The sequence below is a fragment of the Loxodonta africana genome, chromosome 5 (assembly GCF_030014295.1).
Source record: "Loxodonta africana isolate mLoxAfr1 chromosome 5, mLoxAfr1.hap2, whole genome shotgun sequence".
Classification (NCBI taxonomy): domain Eukaryota; kingdom Metazoa; phylum Chordata; class Mammalia; order Proboscidea; family Elephantidae; genus Loxodonta; species Loxodonta africana.
The window spans coordinates 118258901-118271296 of NC_087346.1; the positions used below are offsets into that span (position 1 = coordinate 118258901).

The 12396-nt window shown below is 40.9% G+C and overlaps 1 protein-coding gene across 2 annotated transcripts in view; it reads right to left on the bottom strand.

Annotated features, from left to right (window-relative positions):
- The window catches only part of UBE2K (ubiquitin conjugating enzyme E2 K), a 62477-nt gene extending 60775 nt beyond the window's left edge, over window positions 1-1702 (bottom strand). Inside the window, exon 1 of one of the 2 annotated variants that reach the window (XM_023549804.2) lies at window positions 1448-1702. In XM_023549804.2, the coding sequence (XP_023405572.1) occupies window positions 1448-1510 (63 nt within the window). In that variant the 5' untranslated portion in view covers window positions 1511-1702. The remainder of the gene's footprint in view (window positions 1-1447) is intronic. The other variant, XM_010591425.3, reaches the window with a different exon arrangement.
- Window positions 1703-12396: the final 10694 nt, after the last annotated feature.

Consider the following 12396-nt stretch of genomic DNA (forward strand, 5'->3'; position numbering starts at 1 on the left):
ATCCCAGGTGATATCAGACTTAAGTCAATTACTCATCACATACTTAGAATGCTGAATTTCACAAATCGTTGTTGACATTATCAAAGTACGAACATAAGACAATGAGAGAAAAAAAAACAAACAGCAACAATATACTCAACAATGGGATGTGACATCAAGAAAAAAATCATTTTCAGTATTACTTTTTGATCTTCCTCTGTTAAATCCACGTGGGGAAAATAACTTGCTATTCTTGTTAATTTGGTATGAAAAATTGATACTGGCATAGTTTTGAGTCAAATTACTATAATGTTTTCAATCTCTTATATAAATAATTGTGTGCAGCATGAAAGTATCTAAAACTCCATAGGTCTCAAGCACAGCTTGAGATAAATTATTTTTTAATCACTTTAGATACATGTCAGGATAAACCTTCTATTCACCTTAATAAAGAGATACAACAACATATTAATCTGATGAAATCTCATGGGTTTTCTTGTTTTGTTCCTGTTTTTGAAATCTCATGTTTTTAATAGGGCTATTTTTCAAAAGTAAGATTCAGGTTAACTATGAGGGACATCATAATGAAGTTTCATGGTACAACACAACAGAGTCAACAGACAGCATTGTCTTAGAAGAGACTGACCTGTAACTTGTAAACAATATTTTGAAATAAGCTGTTCATACCCCCTACTATTTGTTCCTGGCTAAAAATATTTAAATACCTTTAATACACCAAACAACTGGCATTTACCCAGTCAGAAACCTTTAGATGCCAATAAATAAAGGGTCCAGAAATTGGGGGTCTAAGTGAGGTGATATAATTTGGAGTTAATTTCCTATCTCAGGTGAAATTCCCTTATATTCCCTACTTAAATAATGTCATTGTATCTCCCCTTCTCTTCGAACACCCAACTAAGAGGGAGTAACTCTGAATGCCTGTCTTTCTCCTTTCATCAATACCTAGGAGCTCTCATCGCTCCTTCCCTAAGGAAAGGGCGCTGAAGGCCTGACAGGCGATAACCCAGAATACCCTTAAAAGTGTGGGCCTACGAGCAGCACAGCTCCCTCGGATCCAGTTACCACCTTTTCCCTTCCCCCATGCCACTTCCCGGGTTTTCTCAGGCTCGGCCTGCACCCTCCCCACCCGCAGCCACACTTCCAGCTGCTGCTACCGCCTCGGGGGTCTCTCCACGGCTCACACCCCTCTGAGAAGCGCACCTCTTCTCTAACCTGCTCCCCAAAACGTGTTCGTCCCCAGACCTCCCGCAGGGAAGACCGTCCATCCTTGGGCCCTGAGAGGGGAGAGGAAGGCGGCGGAAGGAGGGGAAAGCTACTGCTTCCCCACAGGCAGTAGGGCGGCCGCGGGGCGGGCCACCCAGGGGTTACAGGGGATATCGGGGTGGCCGCTGGAAGGGCCCTCCCACCCTGGGCTGAGGTGGGGGATGGCCGGGAGTTCATTTCTGACCTCCTCGCTCTTCAGCACTTCCTTGAACTCCCGCTTGATTCGCTGCACCGCGATGTTGGCCATGTCTCCGCCCGCAGCTGATTCGTACCCGCCTCCTCCGCCACCGCTACGACCAACGCCACCGCCGCCACCTCTTCCTCCACTGCCTCCTCCTCCGGCGATTCAGACCCGAGCACAGGAACGCTGCCACTGCCACCTCAGCCGCCGCGCTCTCCTCAGTGTGGAATCACCTCCGCGCCCGGCCACCAAAATGGCGCCGGGTCCGCGCATGCGCACGATGCTGACCCGGCCGGGCGGCGCAGCCGCTCCCGGTGTAGCCTCAGCCGCGGCGCCGCGCGTCTCTCCGCTGGAGCTGCGGTCGCCTGACTCCGCCCCGTCGGTGTCTGGGCCGGGCGGGTGCGGTTTCCGCGCTGCCTGACGCACACTCGGCTTTTCCGAGTCCCTGCGACTCCGCCGCGCTGCGAATCAGAATGGTGTGGTCGTGGCTTTCAGTTCCTGGCCTCTGGCCGAAGGCTCGAACCCAACCCGGCAGGACCCACGCGGTTCTCTCTACTCGACCTGGACCCACGCCCTTACTCAGCCTGACCCAGACTAGAGCCCCAACCCACAGGCTTACTGTGCCCGACTATGTCTAGTGTACGAAAACACTATCCTAGAATTCAGTCCGGCCCATTTTCAGTTGGTAAGGCCCCAGAAAATGCACTGCGGTCCGTTGTTGTTCTGAAAACAGGGACACCATAAAGTGCCTCTAATATTCCCATCGGAACTAGAAATCATTGCTTTAAGTATCGTCCTTGCTGGTTCCATTAGGTGTATTTGAGACGGATACTCCATGGAGAGGCCTGAGGTAAGCTTAGACGTCAGATGTCGATTTTTTTTTTTTTTTTACTTATTTTACTTTTTGTTGTTGTTGAGAATATACACAGCAGAAAATACATCAACAGATACTGATCTTTGATCTATTTAGATAATTAATACCGAGCTGTGGAACTGAAAAGATGGTTTTCAAATTTAAGCATGCGTCAAAATCCCTTGGAGCTTGGAGAGATCGTTAAAACACAGATCGCTGGCCCTCGTCCCTGGAGTACAGGGCGAGCCTGATAATTTGCATTTTTAAAAAACTCCCAGATGATGTTGATGCTGCTGGTTCAGGGACCAAACTGAGAATCACTGAACTAAGGCATGCCAAAAATAAAGTGGAAATTGGAGAAATAAAAGCTCCTGAAGGGATGGAAAGGAGGGCTTTTACTTCTATAAGCCTAAAGCCTGCAACTGATCTGGCATTAATTGGCACTCAATAAATATTGACTGAATGAATGAATAAAGATAACAGTAAAATGTTTTTAGTGGAAAGGAAGTTCGAAAGGCAATTTAAAAGGGGTTGCTAGGGATTATAGTTAATAATATACTTTTGATGCTGAGAGGTATTTTGAATATGACGTTTTGGAATAAGTGATAAAAGGTGTTATTTAAAAGTTTATATTTCATGCACTTCCTTCACCTAACCAATTAGTAAAGTACCCTGTTATGAAAATATTGCAAAAGTTATTAAAAATGTGGGAGCAGAAAAAGAAATCACGACTAGAGGTGAATCATTTAGTTAAGGTGTTAAGGGAATTTCTTGAATTCCTGCCCCAGGAACCAAGAGGAGGTTGTTTTATTCCAGCTCTCCTCATGCCTGGCTGTAAGATCATGGTCAACCTCGTTTTCCTCATCTGCAAAACATGGAAGGTGGATTAAGATGATCTCTTTCAAGTAAAATAAGTGTTCAAAACATCATCTCAGGACATCATTTTCCTAGGTGGACTGGCATAAATTACAAAACTCTTCCAGCAGAGCCCCCTAGTGGTCTTGAAAGAAACCAAATGTATAAGTGGGTCACAGTACAATAATAACGTAAATCATGCAGTGCTATGTGTGTTTGTGCCAGAACTAAAAAATATCACTTTGAAGTGTGCAAAAATTTTGAATACTTTACTTTTATAGCCCTCATTCGGTTGCCAATCCTAATGTTGGAACTTCAAAGAAACTTGGTATATTCAAATCACAGAGAAACCAGTTAGAAGGGTATAGTAATTTCCTTGGGGGAAGGGAACTTAGTAATTTTTAAATGCACATAATCATTGACTCTGCAGTTCCACTTCTAGGGATTCATTTTACAGTCCTTCCAGAGAATGAGGCAGCTACATATTAACTAATATGAGACAATATTCAAGATACATTTTAAGTGAAAAAAGCACCGTGCCAAATGTAATGAGATATCCTGGATTGGATCCTAGAACCAAAAAAAATTAATGGAAAAACTGGTGAAAGCTGAATAAAGTCTATAATTTAGTTAATAGTATTGTTCCAATGTTGATTTCTTAGTTTTGACATGGTACCATTGTTGTGTACCATGTTAACATTAGAGGAAGCTGGGTAAAATGTATACAGGAATCTCTGTACACTCTTTAAAACTTTTCAGTAAATCTAAAATTATTACTAAAGAAAAAATTTATGTTTAAAAGAGGCACCGGGAAGTCCATATTGTGTATAGTACGCCATCTTATGTGTGAGAGGGGAAAGGAATAACTTGTGTATTTGATGTTCGTGAATCCATACAGTATTGATGGAAAGATACGTAAAAAACTGACAACAGTGGTTATCTCCGAGAAAGGAATTTAAGCACCTTGGAGGAGACAAGGTAGGAGACTTTTCACCATGTGCACTGTTGTATATTTTACCTATTCAATGAAGTAACTTTTTAAAAAAGTGTTTCCAGTAATACAGATCATAAGCTTTTTACTACTACCTAGGTCTGATTGATTACTTCATTTACTAATTAATTAATTAAACAAAAATTTAGTGAGTGTCTCCTATGTGCCAGGTGTGATCTAGACCCTGGAGAAATATCTGTGAACAAGAAAAAAAGAAAAACCCTGCCTTTGTGAAATTTACATTCTAGTGGGGGTGGGGGAAATAAAATTAATCTCAAAGTCTGCAGACCCCTGAGGGTCCCTGAGATGTTTTCAGGGGGTCTGCCATGCCAAAACTATTGTCAAAACTGTACTAAAACATTATTTGCCTTTTCACTGTACTGACATTTGCAGTGATGATGCAAAAGCAGTGGTGGGCAAAACAGCTGTAAAATTTCTATATTAGTGGTAATTCTTCAATGTCACATACCCATGGTTAAAAAAAAAAAAAAAGCCAGTTTCACTTTAGAATGTCTTTGGGGAAGCAGTAAATGTTATTAAATCTCGACATTTGAGTAAATATCTTCTTAATATTCTGTGCAACAAAATGGGAAGTATACGTACAGAATGTCTGCATTGTAACAAAGTACAAGGTAAGACACTTGGGCAATTTGCTGAGTTACGAGCTGAACTAGCCATTTTTTTTTTTTTATGAAACACTGTTTTTACTTGGAAACCCTGGTACCGTAGTGGTTAAGAGTTACAGCTGTTAACCAGAAGGTCGGCAGTTCAAATCCACCAGGCGTCCTTGGAAACTCTGTGGGGCAGTTCTACTCTGTCCTATAGGGTCACTATGAGTCGGAATCAAATAGACAGCAACAGGTTTTATTTTTACGTGACATAATGACTCAGGCAAAGTATGTTTATTACAACTTGGGTATTTAGCAGACATTTTCTCAAAAATCAGTGAGGTGAGCCTGTCGCTTCAAGAAAAACACCTGACAGTATGTGTCGTCCATGATAAAATTCAAGCTTTCAAGTGACAGAATTTTGGAAAACATGTCTGCCACCATGAACTTCCCAATACTTAAAGATATGGCTGATGATATTGATGGTGATATTAACAGATGTGATTGTTTGCTGTTATACAATGGGATGTGTCAACATTTGGAAGCTCTGTACAAGACAGTGAAGCAATATTTTCTAAATGATCAATGCATGGTGTTACAAAATCATGCATGGGTAAAAAAGATCCCAAGGTTCAAGAGAGACGAATGAATTTTAATGTAATAGAGTACACACGGACAACATTTCAGATTCCACATTGCAACTAACCTTTATGAAACTGCCATTTGTCTAGTTTGGGTGTAATATTAAAGAAGAATATCCACAATTATCTGAAAAAGCTATTAAAATATTCTTCCCTTATCCACCTAAATATCTGTGTAAGGTTAGGTTTTCTTCTTATACTTCAACCAAACATACTGCAATATATTGAAAGCAGAAGCAGATAGAGAATCCATCAGTATGCTAGTAAGCCAGTCCTTAAAGAGATTTTGTTTTGGAAAACAGTTATTTTTTAATATTATTTATGTGAATATGTAATGGATTTATTATAATTCTATTATAATAAAATTAATAAATTACATTTCTCAGTTTTTATTTTTAATGCAATAAATATTGATAGATATAAGCCATGTAAACAAAAGCTCTTTGGAATCCTCAATAATTTTTCGGAGTACAAAGGGGTCCTGAGTACATTTGAGTATACTGTACTGCTCAGACACTAGGCTTGGATCTAAGAAGTCACAGGCTTTCAGAATATGTAATTTACGTAAACATGATATGTGTCAAGGCTATAAAAATGATTTTAGGTCAAATGGAGGAAAGTTAATCTGGTACCTCTTCTGTTGTTCCTAAAAGTTTTGATGTGTTGATTCAAGTAAATATGGCAAGGCATACTAGTGCTTTGCTAACCCTTGATAATAATTACTAACATTTGAAGTGTTCAAATCTCCTTTTCGTAGACCCTGCTAAGCTCCTATTACTGCTCTTCAGATTCAAATTTCCTGCTCTTCCAAATGCAAAGAAATTCTTTTTTCGCTACAACCCTTTCCTGACCTTGGGTTTTGCCAACTTTGATATATTTTTCCTCTCTCTGCTTCCCTCACTGTTGTCTATTCTACCCACGCCTCTCATTTAACTCTTTTTTAAAAAAATACTCAGTCCTAACTCTGTATCATTTTACTTTTTTTGCTTTCACTGACCTCTGCCCTTTCCATGCTGCTAGCTCTCTGCCCCCCCCCGACACACACACACACCCACAGCCACCCCCCCCCCTCCCCCGCGGTAAGGAGCTTTAGTTGCCCGAATGGAAAGCAGCATTTAGATCCACAGTCAAATTTCTAAACTTAGCTCCAGGTCAGTGGGCACCACAGTATTGATTATAATGCACATTATATTCTAAATTTAGAGAATTAGATCTAAACCCCAACCATCGCAGGTTCCCAAATATCTACAGCATGGAGTGAAGTGGTGCAGAAAGCTGATTTCAATGGCACAGAATGTGTTTACTTGTCTTAAGCTACTGGCTAAATTGCTGCCAGTCCTTGGCATAGGGGTTCTCTAGGTGCCAGCTCTTTTAAGAAGGGACCTCATAATTGCACTCTGATCAAGGGGTATGCAGCAGCAAGTGGAACATGGTTACAAGGGCCTTCGCACCCAAGACACCAGCCACGTTTCTAGGTGTCCGCCTGTCTTCTGCTAACCATTCCCAATTGTTATTCTTACTTGGTTAATTATTTTCACTCCTCAAAACCAGACTCCTGTAGCTTAGAGCATAGAATTGCTGGGACGCCAATGCAAAGATCTCATACCCTCCAGAAGTCATTCTTCCTCTGGTTGTCTCAAAGGCCATGAACTGACCAACATGGAGACTTCCCACTAACTGACATCCACAACCAACTTCCACCTACTCAACCCCTCAATTCTGTCAATTATTCATTACTCATTTAGAGTACTGGTTTTCATAAGTCGTATAAACCTTACTAAGTTGGCCGAATAATTCTTTGTTTGCTCCTTCAAATCCACTCTAACCTTCTCCACTCTGCTTTGTGTCCAAGATGCTGGACATATGGTGTATAACACAGACTCTACATCGACAAGGTTTCCCTGTCCTCTGGATTCCATTTGAGTGTGGTCAATGGGAGGCTTAAGCAGTAGATGAGAGGTGGGAGGATGAGGCCAAGGGTTAACAGTGGCTACATTTTTCCTAAGGCCACAGTTCCTGTCCAGTGACTTTCCGCTGCAGCTAAGGCAACTGCTATAGCTCTTTCATGATTCCAATAATCTTGCTCCCTTTCCCCCTTCAGGCCTAGAGGTGCTAATGGCTCCCTGGTATTGTTTGCCCTTGTCAGTTTCCTTTAAATTTGGTAGATTATCTCTTCTCATTTACCACCTGTTTCCAGCTAAGACCCTGTCTGATACACCAGGACACAACCTAATTTCTAAGTCTCTAGGCCGTTGCTATTATTAAGTCTGTACTGTAAGCGGTGCAGTACTCAGAGGAGCTCCCCTAGGTAAAGACCAAACTCGGAAGGGCCAGTTGAGAGTGACTACTGTGGGTATTGTCCTATGACCATAATAGATAGGAATAATAGATAAATATCTCTCCCTTTCTTGATGCCCCCTAGAGAGGATAGTCACACCCACTTCCACCTTCCTGTAGCTGAACATTCAAGTATTCCATATTAAGGGATGGCTCCTTTCCAGGGTGAAAAATTCAATTTTAATTCCCTCTTCCCAGAGGCTTAAGGGCAAAAGAATACCTCCTGTGCCCTCTGAAGTTAGTGAAATAAAACCAAACTGAACCAGTTGCTGTGGAGTTGACTCCAACTCATGGTGACCTCATGTGCATTAGAATAAAGCTGTGCTCCATAGGATTTCCAATGGATATTTTTTCAGAAGTAGATTGCCAGATCTTTCTTCAGAGGCACCTCTGAGTGAAATCAAACCACCAAACTTTATGGTTAGCAGCCAAGTGCTTAACCATTTACACCACCCAGAGATGCCCTGAAGTTAGTTGTTGTTGTGTGCCATTGAGTCAATTCTGACTCATAGTGACCCCATGTGACAGAATAGAGCTGCCCTGTAGGGGTCCCTAGGTTGTAATCCTTTATGGGAGCAGATTGCCAGGTCTTCTTCCACAGAACCACTGGAGGGTTTGAGCCACCAACCTTTCTGTTAGCAGCTGAGCACTTAAACATTACACCACAGGGCACTCTCGGTAGACCCTGCAGAGGCCAGGCTTCTCTGCATATGAGAGCTGTAATGAAAGTCATTACCCAAAAGTAGCAAGAGACATGCTCATCATATAAACTTCTCAGCGAAAGCACTATGCTCAGAACTTGATGCAACTACATTTTTTTCCTCGTTACGTATTTTGGTTTATTAACAATATTATGAATTTTTGCATGTCTTTAAGATTCTAGCATCATATTTTATTAGCATTAGGAAGCAGGTTAGTTTTTTAAAAGGAAAGATTTAAAATAGCTTTTGGTAGTTTAATATTCCATAACTTTGTATGGAAACCCTGGTGGCGTAGTGGTTAAGAGCTATGGCTGCTACCCAAAATGTTGGCAGTTCAAATCCACCAGATGCTGCTTGGAAACTCTATGGGGCAGTTCTACTCTGCCCTGTAGGGTTGCTGTGAGTCAGAATTAACAGCAACGGGTTTTCGGGTTTTTTTTGAACTTTGTTTATTTAAATAAGATACAGTCTCGTATTTGTCAGTAAAAGAAGTAGTGGAAAGCTCCTAGATACTACAAAAATTTGAGCTTCAACTATATCTTGAGTAGTATGTAGACCAAGCAAACTTACTGCTAAGTAGAGTTATTTTTAAAAAGAACAAAACCCTCATTCCCTACACTACACAATTAGAATTTTAGATTTCTGTCTTTATGTAAAACTGAAGCCCCAAGCCAGGCTCTCACTAGGCATCCTTACAGTACTTCACTACAAGCTTTTAACCACAGAAAGCTATTCTTATTTTTTCCAAACAGACAAAGCTTTATATTAGAAAGAAAGCCTCTATAATTATTATTATCAACACTGGTGAATGTACAAGTCACGATGTTAGATGCTAGGGATACATAGAAGAATAAGATACGGACTCTCTTCAAGAAACTACCAATTTCAGAAAACAATAAATCCTGGTGAGGTGGTGGGGAGATTGGAACTCCCATACGCTGCTGGTGGAAATGTAAAATGCTACAACCACTATGGAAAATTATGTAAGCAAACCCACCTCACTGCTGTCGAGTCGATTCCAACTCAGTGACCTCGAGGTACAGAGTAGAACTGCTCCATAGGGTTTCCAAGGAGAGCCTGGTGGATTCGAACTGCTGACCTTTTGGTTAGCAACTGTAGCGCTTAACTACTATGCCACCAGGATTTCCCAGAAAATGATATAGTACTTCCTTAAAAAGCTAGAAATAGAAATATCATATAACCCAGCAATCAAACTCCTAGGAATACATCCTAGAAAAATAAGAGTTGTCACAAAAATAGACATATGCACACCGGTGTTCATTGCAGCGTTATTCACAGTAGCAAAAAGATGGAAACAGCCTAAGTGCCCACCAACAGATGAATGGATAAACAAGTTATGGTATATACACACAACATTCTATGCAAAGATAAAAATGACGAACCTGTGAAATATCTCACAACATGGATGAATCTGGACGGCATTATTGCGAGTGAAATAAGTGAATCCTAAAAAGAAATATTGTATGAGACCACTATTATAAAACCTCAAAAGACTTACACACAGAAAGAAGGAGTCTTTGATGGTTTCGAGGGAGGGGAGAGATGGAGAGGTGAAATCACTAACTGTTGTTTGTAGGTGCCCTTGAGCTGGTTCTGACTCATAACGACCCTATGTACAACATAATGAAACACTTCTGAATCCTGTGCCATTCTCACAAAGGTTGTTATGCTTGAACCCGTTGTTGCAGCCACTGTGTCAGTCCATCTCATTGAGGGTCTTCCTGTTTTGGGCTGGCCCCCTATTTTACCAAGCACGATGTCCTTCTCCAGGGATGATCCTTTCTGACAACAATGTCCGAAGCATGTAAGACATAGCCTCACCATTCTTTCGTCTAAGGAGCATTCTGTCTGTACTTTCTTCAGGACAAATTTGTTCATTCTTTTGGCAGCTCATGGTATATTCAGTATTCTTTGTCAACCCCACAATTCTTCTGCAGTCTTCCTTATTAATTGCCCAGCTTTTGCATGCAAATGAGACAAATGAAAATATCATGGCTTGGGTCAGGTGCACCTTAATCTTCAAGGTGACATCTTTGCTTTTCAACACTTAAAGAGGTCTTTTGCAGCAGATTTGCCTAACGCAATATGTCATTTGATTTCTTGACTGCTGCTTCCATGAGTGTTGATTGCAGGTCCAAGTAAAATGAAATCCTTGACAACTTCAATCTTTTCTCCCTTTGTCATGAAGTTGCTTATTGGTCCAGTTGTAAGGTTTTTCGTTTTCTTTATGTTGAGGTGTAATCCATACTGAAGGCAGGTTGTAGCCTTTGATCTTCATCAGGAAGTGCTTCAGGGCCTCTTCACTTTCCCCAAGCAAGGTTATTCATCTGCATATCGCAGGTTATTAACGAACCTTCCTCCAATCATGATGCCTCGTTCTTCATATAGCCCAGTTTCTGAGATTATCTGCTCGGCGTACAGATTGAATAGGCATGGTGAAAGAATACAACCCTGAAGTACACCTTTCCTGACTTTAAACCACGCAGTATTCTCTTGTTCTATTCAAACAGCTGCCTCTTGATCTATGTACAGTTTTCTCATGAGCACAGTTAAGTGTTCTGGAAGCCCCGTTCTTCACAATAATTTATTACGATCCACATAGCCTTTGCATAATTGGTAAAACACAGGTAAACATCTTTCTGGTTTTCTCTGCTTTCAGCCAGGATCCAGCAAGGATATCCCTGGTTCCACACTTCATCTTCTGAATCCAGCTTGTATTTCTGGCAGTTTCCTGTTGATGTACTGCTGTAGCCGCTTTTGAATGATCTTCAGCAAAATCTTAATTTTGTGTGATATTAATGATATTGTTTGATAATTTTCAAATTCGGTTGGATCACCTTTCTTTGGAATAGGCATAATTATGGATCTCTTCCAGTTGGTTGGCCAGGTAGCTGTGTTCCAAATTTCTTGGCATAGATGAGTGAACACTTCCAGCTCTGCATCCGTTGGTTGAAACCTCTCCTCAATTCCCGGAGCCTTGTTTTTTGCCAGTCCCTACCTCTTCCTTCAGTACCATCTGTTTCTGATCATATGCTCCCTCCTGAAATGGTTGAATGTCGACCAATTCTTTTTGGTATCATGACTCTGTGTATTCCTTCCATCTTCTTTTGATGCTTCATGTGTCGTTTAATATTTTCTCTATAGAATCCTTCAATATTGCAGCTGAAGGTTTAAATTTTTTTCCTCAGTTCTTACAGCTTAAGAAATGCCAAGCATGCTCTTCCCTTTCGGTTTTCTAACTCCAGGTCTTTCCACATTTCATTATAATACTTTACTTTGTCTTCTAGAGCTGCTCTTTGAAATCTTCTGTTCAGCTCTTTTACTTCATTGTTTCTTCCATTTGCTTTAGCTACTCTAAAAGAGTAGGTTCCAGAGTTACTTTTGATATTCATTTGGCCTTTTTTTTTTTAATAGACCTTTTGCTTTCTTCATGTGTGATGTTCTTGATGTCACCCCACAACTCATCTGGTGTTTGGTTATTAGTGCTTAATAAGTAAAATCTATTCTTGAAATGGTCTCTAAATTCAGGTGGGATACACTCGAAGTCCTACTTTTGCTCTCATGGGCTCGTTTTAGTTTTCTTCAGCTTCAACTTGAACTTGCATATAAGCTGTTGATGGTCTGCCCCGCAGTGGGTTCCTGGCCTTGTTCTGACTTACGATATTGATCTTCTTCGTTGTCTCTTTCCACAGATGTAGTCAGTTTGATTTCTGTGTATCCCATCCGCCGAGGTCCACGTGTATAGTCGCCATTTATGTTGTTGAAAAAAAGCATTTGAAATGAATAAGTCATTGGTCTTGCAAAATTCTGTCTTGTCACTGGCATCTTTTCTGTCATCAAGGCCACATTTTCCAACTACTGATCCTTCTTTGTTTCCCAACTTTCATATTCCAATCACCAGTAATTATCACTACACCTTGATTACATGTTTGATCAATTTCAGGC